At 40.2% G+C, this 14,590-nt stretch overlaps 1 protein-coding gene across 1 annotated transcript in view; it reads left to right on the top strand.

The window, feature by feature from the left end:
* Nucleotides 1-14,590, top strand: part of CNTRL (centriolin) — a 96,026-nt gene that overhangs the window by 42,393 nt on the left and 39,043 nt on the right. Inside the window, exons 14-15 of the mRNA XM_025358788.1 lie at nt 1,588-1,808; nt 11,760-11,936. Of these exons, the coding sequence (XP_025214573.1) occupies nt 1,588-1,808; nt 11,760-11,936 (398 nt within the window). The remainder of the gene's footprint in view (nt 1-1,587; nt 1,809-11,759; nt 11,937-14,590) is intronic.

The raw sequence follows: 14,590 nt of genomic DNA, 5'->3' as shown, positions 1-14,590 counted from the left end.
CCATAGTGGTTTTTACACATAGGGCTCAGTGTAAAAAGATCCTACTCCTTGTTTTGCTACTATCAGCTGTGTCACCTTGGACAAGTTATTTTTATCTCAATTATTAGTTGTTGGGAGAATTAAATTAGATAGTATTCATAGGCCAGGAGTGGTGGCTTATGCCCGTAATCCTAGCACTTTGGGAGGCTGAGGTGGGCAGATCACTTGAGCCCAGGAGTTCAAGACCAGCATGGGCAACATGGCGAAACCCCAACTCTACAAAAAAAAAAAAAAAAAAAAAAAAAAGCCAGATGTAGTAGTACAGATGCCTGTGGCCCCATCTGCTTGGGAGGCTGAGGGTGGAGGATCACCTGAGCTCAGGGAGGTTGAGGCTACAGTGAGCCGTGATTGTGCCACTGCACTCCAGCCTGGGTGACAGAGTGAAACTTTGAGGAAAAAAAAAAAAGAAGAAGAGAGAGAGAGTGTTCATAAAGTTCCTGGCACATAGTGTGTATCCAGTACTGTACATGGGGAGTGTGTGTGTGTTTTAAGTCTTTAGGTTACACGTTTATGTTGCCAGTCTTGGATTCATCTTTATTATTGGTTTCCACTTACCTAGGTCTTTCTCAGACTTGCCCAAGGCTCTTTCTGACTTAATTTTAAAGTTCTAAATTATCTCCTAGATCTTTGTGAGCCTGGAAACACCCAAAAGACACAACAGAATGGTAGTGCAAAGATGGTGAACAAGAACCATTATATAATATTACATTACTTGGACATGGGTACTGAACATCTTCCCCTATCAAAGCCCAGAGAGAGTGCCATAATTAAGAACTGGCCATTCAAGACACCCTCACTCTGGTCATTCTGGCCACGGTGATTGGTTCAAAGATAAATTTATGGCCCTAGCTAAGCTAATGGGGGCATTCTCTGGGACTTTTTCAGAATTATCTATTAATATGATAATATACTGAGTGATTATGTTATATGTATTTAGCAGCACGAACTCACAGTTTTGCTACATATTTTTTATTTTATTTGGAAATTAAACTTTTTTTTTTTTTTTGAGATGGAGCCTCACTCTGTCACCCAGGCTGGAGTGCAGTGGCCTGATCTCGGCTCACTGCAGCCTCTGCCTCCTGGGTTCAAGTGATTCTCCTGTCTCAGCCTTGTGAGTAGCAGGGACTACAGGCACGTGCCACCATGCCCGGCTAAATTTTTTTGTATTTTTAATAGAGATGGGGTTTCACTGTGTTAGCCAGGATGGTCTCAATCTCCTGACCTCATGATCCTCCCGCCTTGGCCTCCCAGAGTGCTGGGATTGCAGGCTTGAACCACTGCACCTGGGTGAAATTAAACTTTTTACAGCATGAATCAGGTATTTTACAAGCATAGCCCCTAAATATACTATTTTTATTTTATACCTGCTTAATAGTCCTATACTATCTATAATAGGAAGAAAAATTAACATTATGTTTTGAAAAAGAAAAATGATAGGAAATAATTGAAAGCTTAGAATTTCACTCTTGGCTAATAACAAAATGCTGATGAGACAATGCTACAGTACTTTAAAAAGATATATTATTACCCTTTTTGCATCTTGCTTAGGCCAGATAGCAGCAAACGAAGCCCTGAAGAAGGATTTAGAAGGTGTCATCAGTGGGTTGCAAGAATACCTGGGGACCATTAAAGGCCAGGCAACTCAGGCCCAGAATGAGTGCAGAAAGCTGCAGGATGAGAAAGAGACGTTGTTGCAGAGATTGACAGAAGTCGAGCAGGAGAGAGACCAACTGGAAATAGTTGCCATGGATGCAGAAAATATGAGGAAGGTATGATTTTTTTTCCTGCCTATTTTCCTTAGCTTCATAAGTAGATAATGTCCAAATTAAGTTAGTTGGAGGAGTTAACAGTACATTTTTAAGTGGGAAAAAGTATTAGTGGCTATATGGTGATTTTTTTCTTTTAAAAGTTGGGCTTTTTTTTTTTCTTGTTTAGCTGTGATACATTTGGAATTATTTTTTCTTTGCTCAGAAAAGGAAGATTATTTAGGCTGCATTTCTATCCCTGAAAGGTATTGTTGCCAAATAACTCTAAAGAATATGAAATGGTAGCTATTACAAATACTGTATTAAATGTTCATATTTTATTTGTGCTGCAAAATTGAGCACAGAATGTTTTTTCTTATTCTTGTGGTTACTAGATAATTTTAACATTATTTTATAGCTAACAAGACAGACATATTGTTTTAAATTATACCCTTATGAACCTGATTTGTTGCCCATTCATTTGGAGATTTCCCTTGCGCTATTTTAGTTGTTTGGAAAATGTTATCATATGTGAGAACCAGAGATTTCCAAACTTCTTGCTCAGTAGAGCTGGCTCCAGAAATTGAATTAATATATTTTAATATTATGAAATATCTCAGGCATATTTTAAAAATCACAAATAATATTTAACATCATGTACTCACAACTCAGCTTAAGAAATAAAACATTATAGATATATTTGAAATCCTCTGTCTACTCCTTTCCAGAAGTAACAAAGTTCTGAATATGGTTATTATTTCCCTGCATCTCTATTCTTTTATCATATACGTAAACATCCGTAAGCAATATATAGTATTTTCCATGATTTTAAGACTTACACAAAATGTATCATAATGTACATATTTGGCCACTTTCTTTCTTCATGTTTATGTCTTTTTTGTTTTTGTTTTTGAGACGAAGTTTCACTCTTGTTGCCCAGGCTGGAGTGCAATGGCGAGATCTCGGCTTACTGCAACCTCTGCCTCCTGGGTTCAAGTGATTCTCCTGCCTCAGCCTCTCGAGTAGCTGAGATTACAGGCATTCACCACCATGCCCGGCTTATTTTGTATTTTTAGTAGAGACGGGGTTTCTCCATGTTGATCAGGCTGGTCTCAAACTCCCAACCTCAGGTGATCTGCCCACCTTGGCCTCCCAAAGTGCTGGGATTACAGGTGTGAGGCATGGTGCCTGGCCTATGTTTTCCAGAATTATGCACACTGATAGGTGCAGTTCTACTTTGTTCATTTTTACTGATATATGTACCATCCTGCTTTATGGACATACCACAAATTTATTATTTATTCGTTCTCTTTTTGGGGGACATTTAGGTGATTTCTAGTCTTATGCTATTGCAAACAATGCTGAGCATAACATTCTTGCACACATCTTGAACACGGGGGACTATGCTCAGAAGCAGAACTGTGGGTCAGAGAATATGTTCATCCTTAATTAAGTTCAGTAGATGTTGTCAAATTACTTTTCATAGTGAGTTTATCAGCTTCTACTCCCACCAGCAATGTGAGGGCTACCATTCTGCCACATTCTTGCCAACCCTGTAGTGTTGTCCAACTTTTTTTTAAAGCTTTTATTTTGAAATAACTTCAAACTTGCAGGAAAGTTGCAAGAGGAATACAAATAACTCACATTTGCCTTTCACTCAGAGTCACCAATTACTATTTTAACACATTTGCTTTATCTCCTCATGTAATTTTTACATGATTTTATATACTTTTTTGTTATTATTATACTTTAAGTTTTAGAGTACATGCAGATTTGTTACATAGGTATACACATGTTTCACATTGGTTTCCTGCACCAATTAACTCGTCATTTACATTAGGTATTTCTCCCAATGCTATCCCTCCCCCCCACTCCCCCACCCCATGATAGGCCCCAAGATTTGATGTTCCCTGCCCTGTGTCCAAGTGTTTTCATTGCTCAGTTCCCACCTATGAGTGAGAACAGGTGGTGTTTGGTTTTCTGTCCTTGTGATAGTTTACTAAGAATGATGGTTTCTAGCTGCATCCATGTCCCTGCAAAGGACGTGAACTCATCCTTTTTCATGACTGCATAGTATTCCATGGTGTATATGTGCCACATTTTCTTAATCCAGTCTATCATTGATGGACATTTAGGTTGGTTCCAAGTTTTTGCTATTGTGAATAGTGCCGCAATAAACATATGTGTGCATGTGTCTTTATAGTAGCATGATTTATAATCCTTTGGGTATATACGCAGTAATGGGATTGCTGGGTCAAATGGTATTTCTAGTTCTAGATTCCCTGGGGAAACGCCACACTGTCTTCCACAATGGTTGAACTAGTTTACACTCCCACCAACAGTGTAAAAGTGTTCCTATTTCTCCACATCCTCCCCAGCATGTTGTTTCCTGACTTTTTAATGATCACTATTCTCACTGGTGTGAAATGGTATCTCATTGTGGTTTTGATTTGCATTTCTCTGATGATCAGTGATGATGAGCATTTTTTCATGTGTCTGTTGGCTGCATAAATGTGTTCTTTTGAGAAGTGTCTCTTCATATCCTTTGCCCACTTTTTGATGGGTTTGTTTGTTTCTTGTAAATTTGTTTAAGTTCTTTGTAGATTCTAGATATTAGCCCTTTGTTGGATGGGTAGATTGCAAAAATTTTCTCCCATTCTGTAGGTTGCCTATTCACTCTGATGGTAGTTTCTTTTGCTGTGCAGAAGCTCTTTAGTTTAATTAGATCCCATTTATCAATTTTGGCTTTTGTTGCCATTGCTTTTGGTGTTTTAGTCATGAAGTCCTTGCTCATGCCTGTGTCCTTAATGGTATTGCCTAGGTTTTCTTCTAGGGTTTTTATGGTTTTAGGTCTAACATTTAAGTCTTAAATCCATCTTGAATTAATTTTTGTATAAAATGTAAGGAAGAGATCCAGTTTCAGCTTTCTACTTATGGCTAGCCAGTTTTCCCAGCACGATTTATTAAATAGGGAACCCTTTCCCCATTTCTTGTTTTTGTCAGGTTTGTCAAAAATCAGATGGCTATAGATGTGTGGTGTTATTTATTTCTGAGGCTTCTGTTCTGTTCCATTGGTCTATATATCTGTTTTGGTACCATACCACGCTGTTTTGGTTACTGTAGCCTTGTAGTATAGTTTGAAGTCAGGTAGCGTGATACCTCCAGCTTTGTCCTTTTTGCTTAGGATTGTCTTGGCAATGTGGTCTCTTTTTTGGTTCCATATGAACTTTAAAGTAGTTTTTTTCCAATTCTGTGAAGAAAGTCATTGGTAGCTTGATGGGAATGGCATTGAATCTATAAATTACCTTGGGCAGTATGGCCATTTTCACGATATTGATTCTTCCTATCCATGAGCATGGAATGTTCTTCCATTTGTTTGTGTCCTCTTTTATTTCGTCAAACAGTGGTTTGTAGTTCTTGAAGAGGTCCTTCACATCCCTTGTAAGTTGGATTCCTATGTATTTTATTCTCTTTGTAGCAATTGTGAATGGGAGTTCATTCATGATTTGGCTCTCTGTTTGTCTGTTGTTGGTGTATAGGAATGCTTGTGATTTTTGCACATTGATTTTGTATCTTGAGACTTTGCTGAAGTTGCTTATCAGCTTAAGGAGATTTTGGGCTGAGACGATGGGGTTTTCTAAATATACAATCATGTCATCTGCAAATGAGACAATTTGACTTCTTCTCTTCCTAATTCTCTTCCTAATTGACTTCTTCTCTTCCTAATTAGGAAGAGAAAGAGAATTTCTTTCCCTTGCCGTGGCCAGAACTTCCAACACTATGTTGAATAGGAGTAGTGAGAGAGGGCATCCCTGTCTTGTGCCAGTTTTCAAAGGGAATGCTTCCAGTTTTTGCCCATTCGGTATGATACTGGCTGTGGGTTTGTCATAAATAACTTTTATTATTTTGAGATACATTCCGTCAATACCTACTTTACTGAGAGTTTTCAGCATGAAGGGCTGTTGAAGTTTGTTGAAGGCCTTTTCTGCATCTATTGAGATAATCATGTGGTTTTTGTCATTGGTTCTGGTTATGTGATGAATTACGTTTATTGATTTCTGTATGTTGAACCAGCCTTGCATCCCAGGGATGAAGCCAACTTGATCGTGGTGGATAAGCTTTTTAATGTGCTGCTGGATTCAGGTTGCCAGTATTTTATTGAGGATTTTCACATCAGTGTTCATCAGGGATATTGGTCTAAAATTCTCTTTTTTTGTTGTGTCTCTGCCAGGCTTTGGTATCAGGATGATGCTGGACTCATAAAATGAGTTAGGGAGGATTCCATATTCATTGGAATAGTTTCAGAAGGAATGGTACCAGCTCCTCTTTGTACCTCTGGTAGAATTCAGCTGTGACTCTGTCTGGTCCTGGACATTTTTTGGTTGGTAGGCTATTAATTATCACCTCAATTTCAGAGCCTGTTATTGGTCTATTCAGAGATTCAGCTTCTTCCTGGTTTAGTCTTGGGAGAGCGTATGTGTCCAGGAATTTATCCATTTCTTCTAGATTTTCTAGTTTATTTGCATGGAGGTGTTTATAGGATTCTCTGATGGTAGTTTGTATCTCTGTGGGATTGGTGGTGATACCCTCTTTATCATTTTTTATTGTGTCTATTTGATTCTTCCCTCTTTTCTTCTTTAGTAGTCTTGCTAGTAGTCTATCTATTTTGTTGATCTTTTCAAAAAACCAGCTCCTGGATTCATTGATTTTTTTTGAAGGGTTTTTTGTGTCTCTATCTCCTTCAGTTCAGCTCTGATCTTAGTTGTTTCTTGCCTTCTGCTAGCTTTTGAATGTGTTTGCTCTTTCGTCTCTAGTTCTTTTAATTGTGATGTTAGAGTGTCAGTTTTAGATCTTTCCTGCTTTCTCTTGTGGGCATTTAGTGCTATGCATTTCCCTTTACACACTGCTTTAAATGTATCCCAGAGATTCCGGTACGTTGTGTCTGTTTTCATTGGTTTCAAAGAACATCTTTATTTCTGCCTTCATTTCGTTATGTACCCAGTAGTCATTCAGGAGCAGGTTGTTCAGTTTCCATGTAGTTGTGTGGTTTTGAGTGAGTTTCTTAATCCTGAGTTATAATTTAATTGCACTGTGGTCTGAGAGACAGTTTGTTGTGATTTCTATTCTTTTCCATTTGCTGAGGAGTACTTTACTTCCAACTATGTGGTCAATTTTGGAATAAGTGCGATGTGGTGCTGAGAAGAATGTATATTCTGTTAATTTGGGGTGGAGAATTCTGTAGATGTCTGTTAGGTCCACTTGATGCAGAGCTGAGTTCAAGTCCTGGATATCCTTGTTAACTTTCTGTCTTGTTGATCTAATATTGACAGTGGGGTGTTAAAATCTCCCATTATTATTGTGTGGGAGTCTAAGTCTCTTTGTAGGTCTCTAAGGACTTGCTTTATGAATCTGAGTTATCCTGTATTGTGTGCATATATATTTAGGATAGTTAGCTCTTCTTATTGAATTGATCCCTTTACCATTATGTAGTGGCCTTCTTTGTCTCTTTTGATCTTTGTTGGTTTAAAGTCTGTTTTATCTGAGACTAGAATTGCAGCCCCTGCTTTTTTTGCCTTCCGTTTGCTTGGTAGATCTTCCTCTATCCCTTTATTTTGAGCCTGTGTGTCTCTGCACGTGAGATGGGTCTCCTGAATAAAGCACACGGATGGGTCTTGACTCTTTATCCAATTTGCCAGTCTGTGTCTTTTAATTGGAAGCATTTAGCCCATTTACATTTAAGGTTAATATTGTTATGTGTGGATTTGATCCTGTCGTTATGATGCTAGCTGGTTATTTTGTCTGTTGGTTGATGCAGTTTCTTCCTAGCATCGATGGTCTTTACAGTTTGGCATGCTTTTGCAGTGGCTGGTACTGGTTGTTCCTTTCCATGTGTAGTGCTTCCTTCAGGAGCTCTTGTAAGGCAGGCCTGATGGTGACAAAATCTCTCAGCATTTGCTTGTCTGTAAAGGATTTTATTTCTCCTTCAGTCATGAAGCTTAGTTTGGCTGGATATGAAATTCTGGGTTGAAAATTATTTTCTTTTAAGAATGTTGAATATTGGCCCCCACTCCCTTCTGGCTTGTAGAGTTTCTGCCAAGAGATCTGCTGTTAGTCTGATGGGCTTCCCTTTGTGGGTAACCCAACCTTTCTCTCTGACTGCCCTTAACTTTTTTTCCTTCATTTCAGCCTTGGAGAATCTGACAATTATATGTCTTGGGGTTGCTCTTCTCAAGGAGTAGCTTTGTAGTGTTCTCTGTATTTCCTGAATTTGAATGTTGGCCTGCCTTGCTAGGTTGGGGAAGTTCTCCTGGATAATATCCTGCAAAGTGTTTTCCAACTTGGTTCCATTCTCCCCATCACTTTCAGGTACACCATTCAAACGTAGATTTGGTCTTTTCACATAGTCCCATGTTTCTTGGAGGCTTTGTTCATTTCTTTTTACTCTTTTTTCTCTAAACTTCTCTTCTTGCTTTATTTCATTAATTCGATCTTCAATCACTGATACCCTTTCTTCCACTTGATCAAATTGGCTATTGAAGCTTGTACATGCATCACATAGTTCTCATGCCATGGTTTTTCAGCTCCATCAGATCATTTAAGGTCTTCTCTACACGGTTTATTCTAGTTAGCTATTCATGTAATCTTTTTTCAAGGTTTTTAGCTTCCTTGCGATGGGTTCAAACATCCTCCTTTAGCTTGGAGAAGTTTGTTATTATCGACCTTCTAAAGCCTATTTCTGTCAGCTCATCAAAGTCATTCTCCATCCGGCTTTGTTCTGTTGCTGGTGAAGAGCTGCGATCTTTTGGAGGAGAAGAGGTGCTCTGGTTTTTAGAATTTTCAGCTTTTCTGCTCTGGTTTCTCCCCATCTTTGTGGTTTTATCTACCTTTCGTCTTTGATGTTGGTGACCTCCGGATGGGGTTTTCGTGTGGATGTCCTTTTTGTTAATGTTGATACTGTCCCTTTCTGTTTGTTAATTTTCCTTCTAACAGTCAGGTCCCTCAGCTGCAGGTCTGTTGGAGTTTGCTGGAGGTCCACTCCAGACCCTGTTTGCCTGGGTATCACCAGCAGAGGCTGCAGAAGAGCAAATATTGCTGCCTGATCCTTCCTCTGAAAGCTTCTTCCCAGAGGGGCACCCACCTGTATGAGGTGTCAGTTGGCCCCTACTGGGAGGTATCTCCCAGTTAGGCTACATGGGGGTCAGGGACCCACTTGAGGCAGTCTGTCCGTTCTCTGAGCTCAAACACTGTGCTGGGAGAACCACTCCTCTCTTCAGAGCTGTCCGACAGGGACGTTTGAGTCTGCAGAAGTTTCTGCTGCCTTTTGTTCAGCTATGCCCTGCCCCTAGAAGTGGAGTCTACGTGTGGAGGCAGAGAGGCCTTGCTGAGCTGTGGTGGATTCCACCCAGTTCGAGCTTCCTGGCTGCTTTGTTTACCTACTCAAGCCTCAGCAATGGTGGACGCCCCTCTCCCTGCCAGGCTGCTGCCTTGCAGTGGATCTCAGAGTGCTGCACTAGCAGTGAGCAAGGCTCTGTGGGCGTGGGACCCACCAAGCCAGGTGTAGGATATGATCTCCTGGTGTTTTATTTGCTAAGACCATTAGAAAAGCACAGTATTTGGGTGGGAGTGTCCTGTTTTTCCAGGTACCATCTTCTGTGAAGGTACAGCTTCCCTTGGCTAGGAAAGGGAAATCCCCCGACCCCTTGCACTTCCTGGGAGAGGCGATGCCCCGCCCTGCTTCGGGTTGCCCTCCGTGGGCTGCACCCACTGCCCAACTAGTCCCAGTGAGATGAACCAGTTACCTCACTTGGAAATGCAGAAATCACCTGTTGTCTGCGTTGATCATGCTGGGAGCTGCAGACCAAGCTGTTCCTTTTTGGCCATCTTGGAACGGGATTCAATTTGATACACATTTTTATACAGATTTTTTTTCCTGAACCATTTGAAAATCAGTTGTAGACATCATGCTCCTTTGCTCCTAAATATTTCAGTTTATATTTCCTAAGAACAAGGACATTTTCTAACATTAACACAGAATAATTATCAAATTTAGGAAATTCAGTATTTTATCAGACTTCATGTTTGCCAGTCTGCTGAGCTTTAAAGGCCTTCTTTCCATTTTTCTATTGTGAAGATGTTTACAGTTATAAGAAAGTTGAAAGAATAGTTTGGTGAACATCTGTGAACCCTCTTGGATTCAATAAATATTTTGATGTATTTTCTCTTTCTCACAGACACATACTTTTTTCCTTTGCTCATTAGAAAGTTGCAGATATCATAACATCATCCCTTCAACACACATCTTTTTAAGAGCATTTTCCCTCATCACTACAATATCATTATTACACCTAAGGAAATTGACGGTAATTCCCTAATGTCCTCTAATGTCTTTTTTTTTTTTTTTTTTTTTTTTTGAGACGGAGTCTTGCTCTGTCACCAGGCTGGAGTGCAGTGGTGCGATCTTGGCTCACTGCAACCTTCACCTCCTGGGTTCAAGCGATTCCCCTGCCTCAGCCTCCTAAGTAGCTGGGACTACAGGTGCGTGCCACCAAATTAGCCTGGCTAATTTTTTTTTTTTTTGTATTTTAGTAGAGATGGGTTTCACCATGTTGGCCAGTATGGTCTCAATCTCCTGACTTCGAGCTCCACCTGCTTTGGCCTCCCAAAGTGCTGGGATTACAGGCATGAGCCACCGTGCCTGGCCCTAATGTCCTCTAATATCTGAACCGTATTCAGATTTTCTTTGTTGTCCCAAGAATATATATGTGTGTGTGTGTGTGTGTGTGTGTGTGTGCGTGCGCAGGTGTGTGTGTAAAATCCAAGCTGGTATTCCCTAGATTGAACCACATTCTGGGTTTGACTGATTGTTTCCTCATGGTTTGTTTAACTTGTATCTCTATGTTCTATGTAAAATAGTATCTTAAGTTAACTGCGTTTTCCCCTGATTACTGGAGAGGCTGATCACCTTTCATTTGGAGAGGCTGATAACCTTTCATTTGCTGTTCAGGTTTCCTCTTCAGTGAATTCCCTATTCATATTCTTTACCTGTTTTTTGTTGAATTGTCTTTGCCTTTTCTTAAAGATTTGTAGGAATTCTTTACATATTCTGGATAATAATCTTTGGTTGGTTATATATAGTATCTACATTTCAAACAAGCAGCCCAAATAATTGAGTTGCCAAGTGGTTTTTGGACAGCTCTTTTTAGAAGTTCTCATCATACTATCCTCCTCTTTAAACTATAATAGTTTGATCCCAAGTAAATAGATGAAAGAGGTAATGTTTAATCACAAAATACAAATGGACTAAAATGAATCAGAACCATGGTATGCTAATAAATATGTACTTATATTCTTGTTAGCACTCATTTAAGGTACTCTTATCGTCCTTAATATTAGAGAGTGCCAGTCCCACTTTGTTCTTCTGATAAATGAACATGCTATGGTTTAATAGAAAGAGTATGGGCTTTGGAGTCAGAGATCTACATTTATATCCTGACTATCCTTTTTCTAGCTACATAGCCCTATGCAATTTACTTAGATATTCATTCTACAGTTCCTCATCTGTAAAACTGCAAGTTGCCTTATACAGTGATTGTGAAGATACAATGAATAATGAATACGAAAACATTTTGTCCAACATCAGATGAAAAATAGGCATTAAATCTTATCCTACACTTTTTTTCCCTTCCTTTCTCCCTCCTTATGTTTTTAGACTCGTAAGTATCACAGAACTGGTCCCTTTGAAAAACAGTATGTTGGTAGCTTACTGACTTTCCTGATTACATTTAGCCAGGGCTTTGTTTTCCAACCAGGATATGCACAGTCTGAGGCTTCATGATATTGCTACTGAAAACTTTGTGGCAGGCAGCAGTAGCTGGCCAGCGTTTGGTTTACAGTGCTCAAGTTACTTATAATGCCTTGCAGATGCTTAAGCAGCATAGTGAGGGTTCCATAGTTAAACCCACTGTATCTTTCTAGGAGCTTGCAGAGCTAGAAAGTGCCCTCCAGGAGCAGCATGAGGTGAATGCATCTTTGCAGCAGACCCAGGGAGATCTCAGTGCCTATGAAGCTGAGCTAGAGGCTCGGCTAAACCTAAGAGATACTGAAGCCAGCCAGCTCAAGGAAGAGCTGGAAAAAGTAACAAGACTAACCCAGGTAAGTAGGAGCATAAAGCCAACTAGAAACTAAGTACCCTGTGCCTGAAGATATCATCCTTCTTTTATTTATGTCTTAATTTAAAGTTAAGCGTTTTTTCATACCATGTATATGGAGTGATGAGAAAGGCAGAATTTTGGAGTCAGACATTCCGAGTGCTAATAACTACCCCTGTGTGAACATGGGCAAATCAGTTCATAGCTCTGAGCCTCCCAGCCTTTTCCTCCTCTGTAAAATGGCTTATGGGGAAGATAAATGAGAGAAATGACATGAAAGCACCTGACATCGATACTCAATAAATGCTAGTTTGTTTTTCCTTCTTAGAACAGGTTTAAGAGACTTTTTTTTTTTTTTTTGAGACGGAGTCTCGCTCTGTCGCCCAGGCTGGAGTGCAGTGGCACGATCTCGGCTCACTGCAAGCTCCACCTCCCGGGTTCACGCCATTCTCCTGCCTCAGCCTCCGAGTAGCTGGGACTACAGGTGCCCGCCACCACGCCCGGCTAGTTTTTTGTATTTTTAGTAGAGACGGGGTTTCACCATGTTAGCCAGGATGGTCTCGATCTCCTGACCTCGTGATCCACCCGCCTCGGCCTCCCAAAGTGCTGGGATTACAGGCTTGAGCCACCGCGCCCGGCCCTTTTTTTTTTTTTTTTTTTTTGAGACGGAATCTTGCTCTGTTGCTAGGCTGGAGTGCAGTGATGTGATGTCAACTCTCTGCAACCTCCGCCTCCTGGGTTCAAGCGATTCTCCTGCCTCAGCCTCCTGCGTAGCTGGGACTACAGTGTGTGCCACCATGCCTGGCTAATTTTTTGTATGTTAGTAGAGATGGGGTTTCACCATGTTGGTCAGGCTGGTCTACAAACTCCCCACCTCAGGTGATCCGCCCACCTCAGCCTCCCAAAGTGCTGGGATTACAGGCATGGGCCACCGCGCTTGGCCGAGACCTCTTTTAGGTTGATGGTAAGTTGTAGTTTGCTGTCTCCTTTCAGGGTTGGCTGAAAGATCCACTAGTTTAAATTGTACTTGCAAGTTACAGAAAACATATCCAATAAATATTTATTGATTGGCCATTGAGGGCCAGGTGCTGTGGATTCTCTAGGGAAAGCACAGACATGGTCACCATCCTGTGGAGCTGACAGATCTCTGATTGGTAAACTTTAGTCCAGCAGGTGAAACAGGTGTGGAAGAAAGAAAGAGACAGGATTCTTTGGCCAAGGAGGAAGTAGTCAGGGAAGATCACCCTACAGAAATGATGTTTCAGCTGATGACTGATGGATGAGTAGGATTTGGCCATGCAGAGGGGACAGGGTGAAAGGGGTAAAGGTAAGGTATGTGTATTCTAGGCAGAGAGGTGAGGAGAGAGAGCATATAGTAAGTACATTTAAAGTGCTGAAAGTATGCCTCCAGGATGCCAGGAGCAGGGAGAGGAGTGAGGAAAGAGAACGAGAGGTAAAGGCAGAGGGGCAGGCAGAGGCCAGTTGTAATATATTCTTTATCAGATTAAAAATACAATTTATTAGCCAGATGAGCTGCATCTTCTTTCAGGAAGCCACTTCAACCTTTCCTTTCTGCCTGCTGAAAATCTGGGTTCAGGACTCCAGTTTGGTTTTCCTATAACCTGTGCACAGTAAAGGTATTTATCATGCATATGATGATCATCTGTTTAGATGATCCTAGATGATCTGTTTGTTTTACCCCAGCTAGACTCAGAGCTCAGTGAATGCCCAGATTGTATCTGTTTGTTTCTGTTTTTTTAGTGCCTGGCATATGAGAAGTGTCAATACGTGCTTATTTGATAAAAATGAAATAAATAAGATATTTTGAATCTCAGGAATGCATGTAAAAAATAATTCATATAATTAGAAAATGAACTAGAAATATATCTGGTTTATTATAGTAATTATGTATATTCCTTTACTTATGAGATATCAGATCATCACTAGACAGTTGTCAGGATTGTATTTCTCAAGAGTGCTGAGTTTTGTAGAAGTATAATTGACAAGATTAGAGTCTCAGAAATTAGGAGGTTTTAGGAAAACAATTAAAATAACAGTAAATATTTTAAAATAATAATAAATAAAATAAAATTTCTAGGTGGCATTTTCCTTAATAAATTCTCCTCTTCAAGCCAGACTGTACTAGCTTGAAATACATTGTCCTTTGTACTTTGATTGTCTTTTATTTTCTTCTCAGAAGTCTTGACAAAATTATTTTAAGAGCCTGGCCTTTTCACTGATTCACTTGGTATGGAAAGGGACATTCCCCCTTCCTCAGCACCAAGACTGCCAGGATTGGTCTTCAAACCACACTAAGAATATGAAGCATAACAGGTCTTCTGTCTCTGATCTGAAGATCTGCAGGTCTCTGATTGGTAAACTTTGGTTACATGAACTCCCTTGTGATGCTCGATAAGTACAGATTCCTTGGCCCCACCCACCCTAGAGATTCTGATCCAGAATCTCTTTTCTGAGATAGAAGTTAGGTGTCTGCATTTTTAACAGGCATACCTAGTGTTGATACAGGTTTTTTGAGGACCACAGTTTGAGAAATACTAGTCTAAGGGAAAGAAGAGCAATAATTGTTGGATCACTTGCACAACTTTTAAAGGTAGGTGCTTCGGCCCACACCTGAAGATTCTGATTTGTTGTATTTGG

The sequence above is a fragment of the Theropithecus gelada genome, chromosome 15 (genome assembly GCF_003255815.1).
Source record: "Theropithecus gelada isolate Dixy chromosome 15, Tgel_1.0, whole genome shotgun sequence".
Taxonomy (NCBI): Eukaryota; Metazoa; Chordata; class Mammalia; order Primates; family Cercopithecidae; genus Theropithecus; species Theropithecus gelada.
The sequence above is the reverse complement of the archived record's forward strand: the minus strand, read 5'-3'. Positions and strand labels throughout refer to the sequence as shown.